Source organism: Rousettus aegyptiacus, unplaced genomic scaffold (genome assembly GCF_014176215.1).
Source record: "Rousettus aegyptiacus isolate mRouAeg1 unplaced genomic scaffold, mRouAeg1.p scaffold_m13_p_5, whole genome shotgun sequence".
Classification (NCBI taxonomy): Eukaryota; Metazoa; Chordata; class Mammalia; order Chiroptera; family Pteropodidae; genus Rousettus; species Rousettus aegyptiacus.
Window position 1 is genome coordinate 5,916,978 of NW_023416308.1, and position 18,453 is coordinate 5,935,430.

General features: G+C 35.6%; 1 protein-coding gene across 2 annotated transcripts in view; it reads right to left on the reverse strand.

Annotated features, from left to right (window-relative positions):
* Positions 1 to 1,903: 1,903 nt before the first annotated feature.
* The window catches only part of NAA25 (N-alpha-acetyltransferase 25, NatB auxiliary subunit), a 57,094-nt gene continuing 40,544 nt past the window's right edge, over positions 1,904 to 18,453 (reverse strand). Inside the window, exons 18-24 of one of the 2 annotated variants that reach the window (XM_016149740.2) lie at positions 17,845 to 18,088; positions 16,418 to 16,541; positions 15,639 to 15,704; positions 14,429 to 14,526; positions 13,189 to 13,299; positions 9,155 to 9,301; positions 1,904 to 5,040 (exon numbers count right to left, since the gene is read on the reverse strand). In XM_016149740.2, the coding sequence (XP_016005226.1) occupies positions 4,918 to 5,040; positions 9,155 to 9,301; positions 13,189 to 13,299; positions 14,429 to 14,526; positions 15,639 to 15,704; positions 16,418 to 16,541; positions 17,845 to 18,088 (913 nt within the window). In that variant the 3' untranslated portion in view covers positions 1,904 to 4,917. The remainder of the gene's footprint in view (positions 5,041 to 9,154; positions 9,302 to 13,188; positions 13,300 to 14,428; positions 14,527 to 15,638; positions 15,705 to 16,417; positions 16,542 to 17,844; positions 18,089 to 18,453) is intronic. The other variant, XM_016149741.2, reaches the window with a different exon arrangement.

The following is an 18,453-nucleotide window of genomic DNA, read 5'->3' on the forward strand; positions in this document are numbered from 1 at the left end:
TCTTTTTGGATGCTTCTCATTAGTAAACTTGCTTTAGCTGTTCTAGTTTCTTATGTACCTAAAACAGTCATTTCTGAAGAACTAAGTATTCAATAACTTATGGAAATTAGAGTAAGACAAATGGCAGAAAGGGAAAGAACTCTAAATGTATCCGTAGTCCCTGAATGTGGTCTCATCTCAATTGTGAGAGGAATGGAAGAAGGTGACGACATATCTAGGGTACTTCACTGAATGGTTGGGTCCAGGCTGAGTCTTACTATAAACCTAGGGTCTTGAAGAAACAAACAGGGCTATTTGGCAGGACTCGGTTTTTTCATTAAAGAAGGGCCCTTTTTCTAGTTTAAGAGTCTGAAGTGACTTGCATGTGCCACATAAAATTCAATCTCCTATTACACAAGTCAAATGGATTTGTTAGCATCTAGTTTAAATGACGTGGCTGTTAATCAAACTAATGAAGACTATGGACTGGCTTCCCAGAATCAAACAAGTACATACAACCTTAAGGGAATTTTCCAGATAACCTGAACACAAATGAGACCATGGATCTAACATGAAGAATCCGATTCTAAGGAACTTTCAAGTTCTCTCAAAGTGCCAAGAATAATTTTAATTTACAAATAGTCTGATAACTGGTGCCAACACACCAAAATGTTGGCATTGGAATCACATAAGGAGAGCTTGATTATTCAGTAAACCAAAATAGAATGGGAATTTGAATATGGCCATCAAGACCGAGAATGTGAGATGGTATGGGGCTTGTCTGGGTTTTAGCTCCTTTCATCAATACTGAAGAGTCTGAATCTTATCCAACCCTTACCCTACTGGGTGGTCCTTACCCTCCTGGGTAGTGACCTTATGTGCAAGAACTACTTTTCTCATATGTAAAACAGTAAATTTCTGGGACCCACTTTTATTGGGATATGTGGAAGCTGGAGACTAGAAAAGCTCTGCACTCTTCAAGCATAAACTGCTTCGGGTACCCCACAAATAATTTTTATAAGCATTTGGCTCACAGCTGCTTACCCTCCACTTATATGAAATACATGTCTGCATCAAGGCAGTGATAGCATCAAAAAAAAATGGAACATTAAAAAGTATGATTCTGAGCCCACCTTTTTGGGGAAAAGTTAAAAACTGCAGTGAGGTCTATCTAAGTACCCATCTTTTGCTAAAGGAACATAGACCGTTGAGACAGAAGCAGGCAAAAAACTGACTTTTTTCAGAGCTCAAAAAGACTACTTAATACTGCAGGACAGAAAGGAGACTAGGAGAGGAAAAATAAACTGCTCCTGGTTCCACTGTTAGTATGGCTGAATAAACTTGATATCAGCCTGTGTGTTCACACACCCTTGGATAAATCACGTCATCAGCCTGTCTGAAATCCTCCCAGTTAACTTGCCACTAAATTTAGAAATCTCATTCCTTCCCATGGCTAAAGTCCTTATTCCTCTGATCCCCACTCTACTTTCCATCAAGACCTACCCTTCAACTCCTTTCATTAAGTCCCAGCCACTTGAGCCTTTTTCTTTTTTTTTTTCAGTCACTGGAACATGCTTGGCTGTCTGCTGCCTTGGGGCCTCTGCACTTGCATTGTTTTTTTTTTCCACGGCTGGCTCTTCCTCATTCAGGTCAGAGGGCACCACTCCAGGGGTCCTCTCATGACCCACTTTTTCACATACCTGATTTATTTTATTAAACCAGACTTAATTACAAACTAATATTTATTTTTATTGTCACTATCCCCACCTCAGCCACTAACTGGGATATATATGGTCTCATTTATCATTTCAGCAGAGCCTAAAATGGAACCTGGCACATAGTAAATAAGTACTCATTAGATATATGCTGAATTACTGATTGCTAGCATGCAAGGTACTACTTTTAAACAAAAAGACTAATCGCCTTGGCAGATAAATTTTAAATTCACAAATTTCACAATTTTGCTGAGGAATATAACAATACAAAATTGAGATGAATTATACCATTTAGAAGGTAGCTTCTAGGAATTTGAACAAAAATGGACTGGGCAGAAATGCCAATTTAAAAGTGTTTATATAAATTAACCCATCCAGTTTAAAGTAGATTTCTATGCTTAATTCTGAAAAGGAAGAATATATACTTCCTTTTTAATAAATCACATCAAATAAGTAGGAAGAGTTTCAATAACAAGGCCATAGATACATTGAAACCCCTTTTTTATATTAAAAGTTAAAATGAAAGACAAGTCCAGATTGAACATAGTGATTGATTGCAAAATATAATGCAATTTTGAACAATTAAAATTATGAAAATATACAAAATTGATGGGCAACACAGCTAGGCATTTGTACATTTGGAGAACACTAAAAATTTCTCTATTTTTTATCCATATCAGATAAATGATTTAAACCAAATGTTTGCTTTGGAGAGTCTCAACTTAGGATCTCAGTAGTATAAAAAGCAGTAATTTTTCAGTCTGTAAACAGTAGTCGTGTTTTTTCTCCTTTTTTTGTTTTTTAAATAGCAATTTACCACACAAAAACAAAACAAAAAAACCCACACAAACCAAAAACAGCAGCAGCAGCAATGGGTTATTTGGGAATTCTCTTCAAATACCAATGACATACGATTGCTGGAGAGGGTGCTCTTTTACTCATGTAAGAATATATATATATATATATATTTTTTTTAACTGTACACAATTTATAGTGCATGAGTTTCCAAAGGAACAGATCAATAAAAGATATTGGCCATTTCTGCATAATTTCATTCTTTTTACAATTTTCTCAAAACGTAAGAGGTTTGGATCTAATTGAAATGCTACATTTAGTGGGAAAATCAGCAAGTAACAAAGGAAACATAACCTTGGCATGACATTGTCACTAAAACCCACCTTCTGAGTTTTTAGTAGAGGTCCCAGATGCCCCTAAGCAAGAGACTAGTCAGGTAGACCACTGGAGTCACACACTGTCCCTGAGGACCAAAGCCAGCCCACTGAGCACACATATGCTAGATAGATCAAGGTTGGTTGACAGACTTATTTCAAAGACCATTTCTATTTCTATGTACAGTATTTTTGGACATTCATGGAAACATCATTTCAAGAACACATGCCATACACACCCCCACTGCCACACACACAAAATTCCATAGGTCATAGTTTTAAGAAATTATGATATGTTGTCATTAAATTACATTCGGAATCAATCAGAATTTTCAATTCATCTTGTTCATCCTTTTGGGATGGGGTGTGACAGCTGTGGCTACTAATTTACATCAAAAGTAATTTTTTTGAAGTTACTTGATGGAATAGGATTTCCAACAAGTCGTATCTCGAACAGGTAATGTAGTAATTTTCTAAAAAAATTTCCTTGGCAGTTTAAACAGTTAATTGCCCTATCAAATTGTGAGTCTAAGAAAGTCAAGATAAAGAGACAAGATGCAATTGCTTTGTATACAGAGACTTTCTAAGCTCTTTTGTTGCTTTTGAGGGAGAAAATTATCACATTTCATTGGAGAAGTGAGTTGGAAAAGACCTTTAAGGATTTCAAGACCAATTGCCACCAGATGCTTGAATTTCCTCATCAAATTAATTTCTTTGCTCTTACAAAATTACTAACTTTAACAATATTTGGATAACAAAGAAAAAACAGATGTACAGATTCAAACACAAAAAATTATCAAAGCAATTGTATAAACTGCAACATTTTCAAGAGCAATGTTTATCTTTTCTGTTAGACCTACCTCTGAAGCAATAGTCTTGAAGAGCTCCAGGTGAACAATGTAAACACCAACCCGGTGTGATCCTCAGGTTTGAAAAAAGTAAACTGAACCTCCAACCCAATGCATAACATTTCTTTTGCCAGCCGAAAATGTAAAACTTAGGTTAAGTCCATAATATACATTCCTTTCTTCCTTCCCAAACCCCGGCCCCATTTAAAAAAAAAAAACACTAAAGTATTATATTTTCATTTTCAAGCATATATGTGTGTGTGCATATATATATATACACACACACATATATGCTTGAAAATATACATATACATGTAAAAGCATGTACATATATATATATCTCACAAAACCAATGGCATTGGCATTAGACTTGCCTGCATAAATTATGTACACCTCTCTTCTTTAAAAGTGATTCCCATCTTCCCCTAACAGATGAAAGACAGCAAGCTAGTCCTCGGCAGGCTTGTAAGTGGTCTGCACTGCTTTCCCTTCCGGACAGCTCTAAGTTAACAGAAGCCCATCTGTAATTTAATTCTCACGGGAGCTAGGATGGGCGTGTCTTGGCTACTGGAACTATTAAGCCAAAAAGTGAGCAGCTGTGGTTGTCTGAGTGGTGCCCGTCAGTGGCAGGTGCTTGTACCAGATTTCATTTGAGGCCCCTTAGGTACCTGCCTTGGGTTCCTGTGGGAGCCAAGCAGCTGAGGAAGCCTTGAAACTAAACTGCTAACGTGGAAAGAGGGCCTGCTCCCAGTCATGGTCCCCCTCTACTTCTCCTTTCTGCTTCCTAAGGCTCAAGGACCAGACCAAAATATCCACTGCTACAAAGGCAGGGCCATTCAGCTGCTCTGAGGTTGATGCTTTATGTTTAATTTCTATTGCTGCTTTTATAGGACCCTCCCCCCACCAGATGTTTCTGGTGATAGAAGGGAAGAAGAAAAGTGGGGTTCTCTTGTGGCTGCCATATGCATATGAACATGTATAAAAAGTGGTCAAACCCAGATGAGGGTCCTGCTTCTGGTTTATATACAATAATTTAATCAGTTGTATACATTTAATACCTAAAAAATTAATTCACGATCAAAGTCCTTCATGCATTTTATGAGGAAGTTCTGGATTAAAATGATGGTCAACCAGATGTAGATTTTGCCTGGGAAGATGATGTCATTTTCTGCTATAGAGTCATCAGTGCCTGTAGTTCACACTTGCTTAAATTTTTAGTTTTTTTGTGGTCTCAAGTCTTTTTTTCAGCAGCTCCCCAATTTCCAGAAGTGAGTGCAGATAACTGCTCTGCACCTTCCCTTGCACAGTCTTTGAAAATTTTCTCTCTTCCTATAAAGAAGACAAGAATTAGTGGTCCTGCTCAGAAAGCATTAGCCTAGATTATAGTTCCCCAGATATAAATTGATATGACCATTACCTTTGGCCTCATTGCAAGCTCCATCAGAATAGGGTGGGTCATTTTCAAGTTCATAAAATGCAAAGAAGGCTAAAGCTCATCACTGATGTATAGATTTCCATGTGATTTTTCACTAAGATCCTATTTTTTTCACATCATTATTCTTTCAAGTAACCTTAGTTATGTTACATGAAGTTGAAAAACACATTTCTAATTAGTAGTTTTCATCAAGAAAAAAAGTAAAAATTTATTACTAAATAGTCTGGACATAAAACACTATTTTGTTATGAACTGTACAAAGTGGAAAAATTGAGGTTTCTGGTTATTAGTTTCATCAGATAAAAGGTAGGAATTTATTATTAGTTTTGACATTATCACAGCCACTTTTTAAAGGCATCAAATTTACCAGTATCGACTTTTTTAGTTTTAATATTGACAGGTCTCCCTCCATATTGAAAAGTCCATGGGTTCCAGAGGCCAAACTACTGAAAAAGGACCAAAGTTTTCCTAACCCTACACTATTTGCTGCTCATTTGACCTGTGGTAGAGACCATAAAAATAAAAGGGTGGGGGGCGGGGGTTTCAAACACAGAAAAGAGGTTGGCTGAGAACTGGTAAGGTTTACATGAAGCTGGCAGTATTGCAAAGCCCAGAAGATATCAGGTAAGCACAGCCTATGTCCCACAATACTACTAATTGAGACCTCATCTATGTACCTTAGAAATACAAATGTCCATAAGAAAGTAAGTACAAATACATTTCATTCAGTACTGTATGTAGACGTGAGTTATAGAAACTCTTAAATGTCCAATGGCTGTGGTACATTCATATTTTGAGTACTACACAGTTGTTTAAAAGAACAAGACTGACCTATATGCATTAGCCTGAAGAGGTATCTTGAATTATAAAGTTGAGTGAAAAAAAGGCAAGCTTCAGAATAAAACAGTGTATCGTTTACTTTTAAAAACCTAACTAAGGTGAAATTCATTACAAATTTATATTAAAACCAGATGTTATTCAAAAGATACAAATAATACTATGTATTTTGTCTGAGTATTAATGGAAAAAAAAGGTCTTGGCACACAACCAGTTTCAGTGGATCCCCTAGGGAGGGGGAAAGGGAACCAAAACAAGTGGTAGTCCAGAGGCCTTATTCGTAGTGTCTCAAGTTTAGCAAGAAAGTAAAGAAAAAAGAAAGAATTCTGTGAACCTAATGGAAATTGAAGAGAATTTTTTTTTTTAACCTAAAAGACAAGTACCCAGCACTATATGGATCCTATATTTGATGGCTGGTGCTGCTCAGTATATGTATCATAACTTTAACAAAAGTAGACAATATAAGGTCTTTACTATTTTGTTTAACCCTCACTATAATCTTATGTAGTAGGTATTATTATGGTTTCCATTTTATAGATAAATTCGGCCCATAGGTTAAGTGACTTTCTCAAGGTCAAAAGAGGATAGACCCAGGCTTTAAAAAATCTAGAGAGTAGCACAAAGTTAAGGATAACCTCTAGAACCCTCAAAAAGAGAAATCTTACCCTTCATTTCAGGAGGCAGATCCTTTAACAAGAACAAACCCCCACAGTCACAACAGCAGGGCTCTCGTGCCCGTCACCTTCACACCGGACAGTCCTTCCCACGTAACCATGGGCCTGGGCTCTGCCGACTGACTCACGGTGCCCCACACAATTCACTCTCCTGCCTCTGTGCTTTTTTCTGTCTCCTCCTGCTTGGAATTCCTTTCATTCATTCCTGTCTGCCTGGTGAGAACTTATTAATCTTCAAACGTTCCCTCTCCAGCAATACTTTTTGACTAGCTCAGATTTTTGTGCCTATATCCTATATCCAATTTAAAGTAATTTGTATGCATCTCCCTACAGCCAGGTCTTTTAGTCGCTATTTCTACAAGCCTTCAGCCCAACAACCACGAGCTCAATAAATTTATATCTACTTATTACATATCTCAAAGATACCCAGCAAAGCCCAACTACATGAAATAATGTGATAGTCATTCAGGTATGCAAACTTTAAGATTTTTTTTTTTTTAAGAATAGGTACTGTGATTTTAAGGGTTTTTTTTTTTTCCTATAGCATCCACGAAAGGGTATGTGAGTCTAGAATAAAGAATGAGCTTAAAATTGATCTAAAAAGTAAAAAATTTAACAGCTCGAATCTACTCTGAATTTCCAGATTTCTTCATATGGAAATGTGTTCCAAAAGGGCTATCAAATGTCTCTTCATTCAAGTGGGAAGTAGAAGGCAAGACTCCTACCTGGGATGTACCTATTTGTCCAGGATTCAATTACTAGGCCTTTACTGGTTACCACAAGTGCCCGGAAGTCATAAAGGCTACTGACAGATTCATATGTGTTACAGGAATACAGAAGAAGGAGAGGTGGGGATGGCTCTGGATGGTGGGACTTGGATTGGTTTGAGGCTGGGAACCGGGAGGTGCTATTCTCTATTTTCTAATTCTCTTGTAACAAACAAACATTTGTGTGTAAAGAAATGATGAAATACTATAGAACAGTTAAAAAGAATAAAGCAATTACTCATTTGTAATGGTCCCCTAGAGATTAGTACAAAAAGCAAGAGACAAAACAATGTGTATAGGCTGCTACTGTTTGTACTTAAAGGGGGCAGGGAACTAGACATAATATGCTTCTAGATGGGTTATCTAGCTCAGGAGTGCAAAGAAACTATTAATAGCAGTTCCTTCTTAGAAAGAGAACTAGCACACAGGTTAGAACGGAAGGGAGATATTCACTGTGTTGTCTTTCTTTACATTTTCACTTTTTTCTACCATGTACACATTTTACTTTTCAAAACAAAGTGAGGCTTTCAAAGAAGACAAAAATATTAAAGAATTAAATTATGCATCAATTAGTACTTTTAATCACCACTCAAGTCTATATTCACTCTAATATTTGCAGGAAAGCAGCTGAATATATAGTTTACCTGGCTAAAACCAAACTTGTTGTTTCCCATGTCAATAAATGTCTGTTTTCTTTATTCAGTCTTAGGAAATATTACATACTCTGTGCCCTTTTCCACAGTAAGCCCCTCACTAAAGCTCTACTGTATTGAAGCTTTACAAAAGAGGGGCTTGCAATCTTTTACAGCTGGTGTGCAAAGCAAGATTCTCTTCCTTCCCTTTCTTGGAAGGGAAGTGTAAAGGGGCTAAGATGATGACTGCCTTCAGATTTCTGGACGAGTTCCCTCTTCAGCCGAGGCTTTGGTCAGATGAATACTCAAGGAAAGCATTCCTTCAAGGTCAGACTTTCATCACAGGAATAACTAGCTAGAAACGGGTGGTGCCGCCATTGCCCTCTGGCCTCCATTAAAATCCTAAACCTGCTCCAGGCTGGTGATAGTTAACTTACCTGACACCATTACATCGTTAATTATTTCAGACTGAAAGCTTTTATTTAATTTTTTAAAAGAATCTACATTTTATAGGCAAGACTTTACAGGGCTTTTTCTAACAAAATTTTAAGAAACCAGTGTAAAATAATTATCAGGAGAAATCTAATGGCTGCTATCTTGGATTTCATTCCTTTTTTGGCTGGCATGCTCTAGCCTAATTACTGACATAATTATTTCTGATGTCTAACATTTCTCTTTTTTCAGGTGATAACTGCTTAGGTGGCAGGGAAGCCAGTCAACCTAGAAGTAAGTTAAGTTCTCACTCAAGATTATCCCTAGACTGCAAAAATATGGCTGGTTTCCTCTGGTGCTCGTAAGGAGAAAATATTAATTCTACTCCTCACTAATTCATCATTAGTTTTCATGGTAAAAGAACCGTCCCCCACCCCCACCCTCACCCCCACTCCCGCCCGATGTACAGAATAAAGGGATGGGGTGGAGGGATATAAAAAAGGAGGGGAACCTACCACCAACACAAATAACACAATAAACAGGCACCTTCTAACCACAACTGCTATAAGGAAATAATGAATAAAAAATTAACATGTCCTTATGATAAAGATAAGAACAACTGAATATCTATATACAACTTATTGCTGATCACCTGTATTCTCTTACCAGTGAGAGAGAAGTGTCTTCTAAAATAAGTTCTTCAAGTTTAAGTGCAATTAGATGTGTTTCAAGCCCTTTAATATGATCCACGACATTGGAAATTAATGTCTGAAGCCCAGCAACATAGTCTTGGAAACTGGTAAAGACAGGTGGCTGGAAAAAAAGATTTTTAAAAAGTTGGAAGATTATCAAACATGTTTCCCATGCTTACATCATATAAGCTTCATGTGAAATAAACTATACTAATTCCATACTATAACATTATTTAATGCTATTAATAGTGTCAGGGATGGATACAGTTTTGGATATCAACAGTCTCTCAAATGATGGCAAATTTAACTGCCAACAAATAATGCTAACTCAGCAATGATGAGCTAAGTATTTTATTAAAAAGAGATTTTAGTTCACCCTGGGGAACTGGAGATAAAATTTCAACAGAAAACTATCTTAGTTGGTCATGCCTCAAGTTTGGGCTAAGAATCTCTAGGAACACTGACATGAGGAGAGAAACCGGGACTTCATTTCTTCCCTTCATGTCTTTGAGACTTCCTCTAATATTAATAAAATGAGTGACAACAGCCAAGAAAATTCTGAAAAAGAGCAGTTAAGGGAAATTTGCCCTAATAGATATTAGAGTATATTATAGACTTATATTAAATCCAAACTGGAAGTGGTATATAAGTAAATTGACAAAAAAATGAAAGTATACAAAGCCAAGACAGACCAAAGAATATAAAGGAATTTAAACGGTAACATTTCGAAACAGTGGTTTCAAGAAGATGAGTAGTACTGCGATAACTAGCTAGACATTTGGAAATACAAAATAAAAACAGTAAATAAATTCCACATAGCTTAAATATCTAAATAAAAGAAAAAAATCCATCAAAATCCAAGAAAATTTAGGTAATGACTTCCACAATCATAAATTGAAAGGGCCTGTCTAAACATTACTCTAAGAACCATTAAAAGAAAAAAAAAAAATCTTGTTTATTTAAATTACTATATGGACCAAAAAAAATATCACTCAAGTTAAAACATTATTATATTAAGAGCCCAAGAGCTCTAAACATATCAACAGGAAAACTACCACTACCACAATAGAAAACTTGGGCAAAGTCTGAACAAAAATTATAGCAAAGAAATCATAGCAGCATGATATAATTTAAAACAAACAAACAAACAGATAAACATAAGAAAATTAGCCACACAATTACGAAGGCTGGCTTTTCACTTAAGAAGTCTATTTTGAAAGTTCAACATCAGTAGAATTTTCTTAAATGCTAATTAGAAAAGAGAGAATACCAATGTTTGCCTGTCAGATGGGGAAAGACACAGACACACAACACTGTTGAATGTAAAAATGTATATACACAGTAATTTCAGGCCTAAGAGATATCCTAAGGAAATCATTATAAATTCATCTTTGTGTATTTGTCCATATTTTTATAGCAGCACAATTTATAATATTTAAAAAATTAGAACCAAATATTCATCAATGGGAATGGTGTAGTTTATTAATACAACAGGATGGCATACAACCATTAAAAACATTGAGATACAAATATATTACTGAAATGAGATGTCCAAGATACCTGTTAGATGAAAAAAATAAATAGGCAAGTTGCAGAACCTTGTATTTAACATGATTCTAGTTTGTTTGCAGTGGCTGTCACTGGTCAGCGGGAACATGGGTGATCTTCACTTTACTCACACCTTTACATTACTTTGATAATCAGAAAAATGGGAAAGCTATTTTCATTTTGGGAAATTAGAAAAGCTATAACTACAAAAACCACAAAATTCGAATACCAAAAAGCTATTTAACAAGTTCTAGGGCTGTAAACTTTCGTTAGAAGAGAGAATAACACAGCACCTCTAATCCATACTTTCAAACTTTGCACTGATGATGTTAAATTATCTTGAAAAAATGAACAAGAAGCTTCCTTCACTTAGTCCCTCATCCAAATCTAAGTATACCTTACTTCGGAATAAATAGTAACATTCAGCACAGTATCAAATTTAAAGAATTCCTGAATTTGTTATTCTGGAGTTGTGCAGAAAGTCAATATTACTACTAAAACCATAAACATTTTCAAGAGACAGTGGCTACTATTTTGCTACAGCAAACAAGAACCTCCTGTTAAAATAGGAAAAATTCTACCAATAAAACAGTTTGTCGTGCAGAATGAATCCTAAATAACTCCTTAAGAAAAAGGATACACATCATGTTGTTTTACACATTCTAAAATTAAAACAATAAAGATAGGAAGAAACTCCAAAATTGAATTTAAAAAGAAACAAATGAACTTTATTTACATCCCTCTAATAATATAACCTCAGTTTTTAATTCCAGTGCTTTTACAGAGTACCTCAACTATCTACATTCACTGGAACATATTCTAAGGACAAAAAGTAAAATTGCAAATAATGTGAACTTAATTTCGTGGGTTTGTTATTGGAACTAGTAGTGAAACTGATGTGCTAATTCCAAAACTACTTGGTATTTATTGTAAAAAAAAGGCAAGTGAACAAATAGAAGCCAGGGTTCTCATTCTATGAAAAGGAAGTTACAAATATAGAATGAGGGAAGGAAGAGAAGGAAGACAAGTGATGTTGGACTGGAGCTGGAGGTATCAGTAAGAATTAATTATTTAAAACTCTGTGTTTGTGTGTGTGATAAATTTCCTCTCTCTCCATGGACATAACTAGAAGCAATGAAACTCCAACAGCACTTAATACAACTAACAGCTAGATCTTGGTTTTGAAATACCATTCCCCATAAAGGAACCAGGAGGGCTCCTTGAAAAAGTGTCTGATTTCAATTCAATGGGAAAAGAACAAAGTGCTTAGAGCATTTTTGCTGTTCCAGAAAGCAGGGAGTCAAAAACTGATGAGGACATGTTCAAGGATAAAACCAGCTTAACGTGGCTCCCATTAGCCAAATTTGAAAATCCAAAGGAAAATGATGATAATGGATTATAAGGTTAATTTTAAAAAGAATGAGTTCATAGTGATACTCAGATAGTGATATTAAAAATATACAAATAATATATGAATGAGGGTGGTACAGCTCTATTTTACAGAGTAATGTAAGCTAATAAAGATGACAGATTGACAAAATTTTTAAAAATTCACCTTTGTGGAACCACTAATGTAATAATGATTCATGCAAGTTAGACTAACGATGGATGCTAAAACCAATCGGTGAAAGGCTGGTGGGAAGTAGGATATTCACAGTCTCGAAGTATCATCCCACAGATTACTTATTAATTACAAGGGAGAAAAGGCACCTTTATAATAAAGATATCCAGTAGATGCTTCCTTGTATCAAATAATTAAATTGGAAATCAGCAACAATGGGACATCACAACATTAGTGCCCCTGATTTAAAAACAATTAGCCAAATCTGGATTGTGGGACAGGCAGTCTACCAAAAACCTAGACAGACTGACTCTTCAATGATAAAGACAAAAGGCCAAGAAGTATTCTAGATTAAAGGAAGTAAAGAGACATAACTAAAAGCCGTGACAGATCCTTAGTAGGATTCTAGTATCTAGAAAAAAGGCTAAAAAAGACATAATTATTATATCAATACTAAATTTCCTTTTTTTCCCCCATTTTGTTATTTACTCTTTGAATATTAAATTTCTTGTGTGAAAATTTCTTAATTTCTTGAGTACTGTGGTTTTGTAGGGCACTGCCCTTGTTTTATCCTTGTGTTAAATATCACGAAGTCTGTACTTTTCTTTCAAATGGTTCAGCAAATGGGGGGCGGGGCATGGAAGCGAGGGAGAAGGTGAAGGTGGGGAAGAAGAGAGGCAAAGCAAACGTGGCAAATTGTTAACAAGTGGTGAGTCTAGGTAAAGATATGTGGGTGTCACTACACTAATCTTTTAGCTTTCCTGTAGGTGTGTAACTGAAAAAATGTTGGGGAGAGAAAATAGAATACATATGGAATCCTACGGTCTGTTACATGTAGGGGAACAGTGAAAAGAAAATGCAGCATGCAGCCAGATTATTGTGTTTTCTGTTATTATTACCATGATGATGCTGGTTTCTTTTTTCTTCTTTTTCTTTTTCTGTAAATTTAATTTGTATGGTCGCAGGACACTCTCACAGTAACTGGACACCCAAAGGATAATAGAAATAGTCTGAAAAAAGAAAAATTACAAACTCATGAATAAGAATTACATTCAAGATATCAGGAACTGTTAAATGTAAGGGATTAAACAACAAAACTGATAGTTCTCCACAAAAACCCCTGCGATTTCTCCTCACTTGGTCTAATTACTATGAACACCACCTTGATTCAGGCCTTCATCATCTCCTGCTCAGAACACTGGGACAGCTTAAATATTTATCCTTGCTTCTGGCTTTCCCAGCTTAACACCTACTCTCCACTTCCACCAGTTTCCTTTCACTTTCCTGCAGGAAGCGGGGATCTATTAACATCCTTTTCATCGAGTGAGACATCCAAATTCCCAGGTATGGAATCCAAAGGTTCTTTACCATATGCCTTTTACCATCCATCTCTCCAGCCAGGTAAAATGCTGCCTTACCTGCAAACCTAACTTATATAGAAAGAAATCTCCCTAGTTGGTCAGTACATAATCCTCCTTTGTGTTTAAGTTAGATGCTTACATGTCTTCTCCTATGCTCCAGTGTAAGCATGTACATACATATACGTGCAATTATTACATATTCATTCATTCAGTAAGTGCATCTTAGGCACTTAACAATGTGCCAGTCACCAGAATAGAGAATACTGCCCTCAGGAAACTTATAGAAGAAAAGTAAATAAACGTGCAACAGAAATTAAAGGAAAGATAATAAATCATGAGTGTTTGTGATCCTCTCTGTTAAAAAAGAAGAGAGTTTTGTTACATCAGCTCCTGGATTCTCTTTCATAATGCAGAATCCCAGTAATTAGTAAACAGCAACAACAAATAAAAGAAGCAGGAGGAATTAATTTAAACAACATAATACTTGAGTCAAAAAGGAATATAAACAAAAAATAGCTAGAATCGGAGAGAATCTGAGCAATCTGAGATGAGTAAAGCAAATTCCAGGAAGTTTTATCTAAGCATTATGAATGAAATCTTGGTATTCTTGAAAAAAGTTGGTCCAGAAAATGACTTAAAATGTTTCTCAATTAATGAAAAGGCAGGGTGAGAAAATAAATTACAGGTATAAGGTGCCTATTACCTGTTCATTTTTGAAAAATTAATCTTGCATACAGTTAAGGAAAATTGAGTTTTTCAGAAAGAAAACAAAACGTACCTCAATAAAGAAGACTAGGTTTTCTAAAAGAGTAGGGTGTGTTTTCAAGTTACCATCTTTAACTTCTAACAGATCACCTTTACATTTACTGAAGACGTCTGAAACAGAAAAATATTTTATGGTTTTATTCTTTTTCAATGTTACTTTTAGAAACATAACGCGCAATCTACTAAAGATAAGCAAATTCAAAAGCTTATTCCAGAAATCTTTCCCCGCCCCCGACAATGAACCAAACAGCAAGGAACATCTATCTTAAGCTCTTTAAAAAGCCCACATGACTACTGCTCTAATTGTCTTCAAAATACAAAAAGTGGCCTTACAAATTACATATTCTAGGGTGTAAACACCAGCTAAGCCTTTCCACCGATAGGCCACTGGCACAATAAATTTAAGGTTTCAAGTGAATGATTTAGAAGAACTTGTGCCATTAAGGACTTAAAAGACTACAGTGCACAGTATACAGCAAGTATCACATTTAATTCTCATAATTTTCATCTTTTAATTATCATTCTTCATTTGGGCAATGAAATAAAAGACTGTTTAGGCTCATGAATATAGATTATTTATAGATTAATTATGCTTATGGGCACCCTTTTAATAAATAATTCCATTTCTAGGAATTTAATCACAAGAAAACACTCAAATTAGTACCCAAACACCTGTGTCCCAAGATGTTCATTTCGGCAGTTATAAATATACTGTTACAAATAACTCACGTGCATAATATGTCTTCTATAGGGGAACAGAGAAATAAACTTGGTACACTGATTTAAGACTGTAAATTATGCTGTCCTTCAAACAGATCGAGTGTATTTACAACTGACAATGTAAGATATTCGAGATAACAAAAATATTAAAATCAGAAAAGCATGATTATACCTTTTCATATGTTAAAAAAAAACAATCTCTACTATGTATTTCTATATACATGTATGGCTGGCTGTTTGGGTAGCATCTAAAGAATGTCAACGGTTCGTTCTTACCTCTGGAAAAATGGGGCTGTGAAAGGGGGAAAGACCACAGACACCTGTGTATTGTTTTATAATAGGTATCTGGTACTGTCACCAAAACTTTTAAAGTTAAAAAACGAGGCTTTAAAAATACCAAAAGTATGCATTATTTTCAAATCCTCTTACAAGTTTCTATTTCAAAAATGAGCAGCTAGCACACAATTAGATATAAAATGAGAATCCTCAGTAATAATGCTTACCTTTTAATTGTTCTAATAAAGACTTAAGACTATTCTCTACTCGCTCCTGGATCTCCACTGTATCCTCTAAAAATGAAAAGCAATGAAAAACATTCATTTTTTAAGATTAATACCTACAAGTTACATGTGGGCAAAGACATTTTCTCTTAAGACCATTTGGCATCTAAATTCTATTACTGAGAGACAGAGAGAAAGATGAAAAAAAGGGAAAAGAAAAGAAAGAAAAAAGAAGGAAAGGGAAAGAGGGGGAGAAAAAAAAGAAAAGAAAGGTATTAATTATCTTCTGCCAAAAGCACTACCTAAAATTCTCTAGGACTAGAAATCTATGTTTCAAACACTCTAAATGACAGGATCTAAAAATCTTACACGTTAAAAGAAGAAAAAAAAAAGCCATAGTCTATAGCATATTTGTGATTCTTGCTGGTTTGAGACCTTACAAAGAAACTTCTCCACAAAGTTAAGGGATTCATTTTAGGTAAAGAATTCAATTTGAAATCTAACAGTATTTCAAAACAAATAAAGAATTTCTTCAACTTCTGAACCTAAGAAGAGTTCAAATATAGAAAAGACTTAAGCTTCTAAAACATTACTTTGTAACCTATGAATGTACTTTATATTAAACCATACATTTCTTGTATATTAAACCAGACATTTCTAGAACAGCTGCCGGCTCGACATTTTTCCAAATAGTGAGGTTACAGATATTTTGTTGCATATATTAAGTGCAATGCTGCAATGACAAAGACCCTGTAAATACACTCCTGTAAATGTACACTTACCTAAACCATTGGCATCCAGCTCATAAATATCACTAACAAGATAAAAGGAACTGGTCTGACACTGAGAACAGCCAGAATTAAAGAATCCAGCCATTCTGGTAGGCACAGGACCAAGGAAAGGATACTGGAAAAGAAAGGAAAAAGTGAAATTCTTTAAATTCATCTAGACTCATACAAAATAAGAAAACAAGGGATTATTAACTACTGGATAAAAATCTATCTCAGTAATTAAGTTACAAACCACTAATCAGCAAACTACAGTTGTCTCCCTCTTATCTGTGAGGAGACATTCCAAGGCCCTCAGTGGATGCCTGAAACCAGAGACAGTACCAAAACCTATATATACTGTTTTTTCTTATATGTACATACCTACGATAGTTTCATTTATAAATAGGGGAAGAGGTTAATAACAATAATAAAACAGAACAATTATAACCATACACTGTAATAAGTTATGGGAATGTGGTCACTTGTTTCCAGGGACCCCATGCTGGCATCTTGAATAGGCTCAGTGCTTGCAGGAGCAACACCTTGCTGCCAATCAGAACATGGTTCTGTTCATGTCTCCCACCCACAAACTTAATGCCTTTTCCATCTTAACTAAGCAGTTATCATGCGCTGTGGCTGTCACTTCTACAGTTTGAGGTGCAACAGAAAAATAGCACAAATTTCTTTTTCCTTCTTCACAATTTTGTGGATAGGAGATTCGTTCCTACTGTAGATTTAAACAACCTCAGCATGCGGTTGTTTTTCTTATGAAGTGCAGAACCTTCACCTTCTCACTTAAAGGCAGCACTTTACGACTTCTTTTTGGCATATCCGAATTACCAGCATCATTACTCTTGTGCTTTGGGGACATTACTAAGTAAAATAAGGGTGATATGAACGCAAGCACTGCAATACCCTGATAACCAAGATGGCTACTAAGCGACTGAAGGGCATGGAAACACTGGACAAAGGGATGATTCACGTACAGGGCAGGACGGATCAGGACAGTGCGAGATTTCGTCATGCTACTCAGAATGGCAAGCAATTTAAAATGCATGAATTGTTTATTTCTGGAATTTTTCCATGTAACACTTTTGGATTGCAGCTGACTTCGGCATAGCCATAATCATGCAAAGTGAAACCGCAAATAAAAGGGGACTACTGTGATAACTAAACCATTATGGTAAAAATAGAAACACCCCATTAATTTGTTGATAGCAATTAAAAATTCGCCATCACAAAGCTATTTTGCTTTTCCTCACTGTCCAGTTTGGATATAGAAAGCCTCTACAATTCCCTGAGTCTATAATAGTCACCTTTTTCTAATAGATGCTGTAATTAGAACAAACTACTGTTCTTCACTATTCACCCACCTCGAATTTCTATTTTTAAAAAGACGTTCACACATTACTGCAGCTTTAAATACATAATGCTGATACCTGAATTTCCTTCTCAATAAATCGCTTTCCTGTCTCCAGGGCCACCTCCAGCTGTTGGAGGAGCAAACGAAGAATATCAATCCGGGAGGATACACCATTCTCAGTGGTCTTCTCTGAGTTCTTTGGTTCTACAGAGTGGTTAAGATTTGGAAGTCCACTGATCAGCCTCAGTGTTAAGGAACGGATTCTTAACCACATGGTCTCCTCCTCCAATGAAAGTTTTTTATGTTCTTCAGAAACGTCCCTTTAAAAAAAAAGCCCCAAAACACCCTTTTTACTCAATGTGTACCTTTAAATCTTTCAAAGTTCACTTTCATCAGACAAGAGGCCTTGAATGGTCTCAACTTTCATTTACCAGCTGAATGATCTTAAACAAAGCAAAATCTCCCCATTTTGGTATCCATAAAACAGGAATGATTACCTATCTCGCAGACTATTTTCCCCTTGAGACTTACTTTTCTGATAAAATACATGACATAAAAAATTTAAATAACACAAAAGTAAAAAATTAGAAGGAAAACCTGCCCTGATAACCAAGGACCCACAATATTAATAAGCTTATATGGATTCTTTCAAATTTTTGCAACAAAGATGTACAAAAATACACCT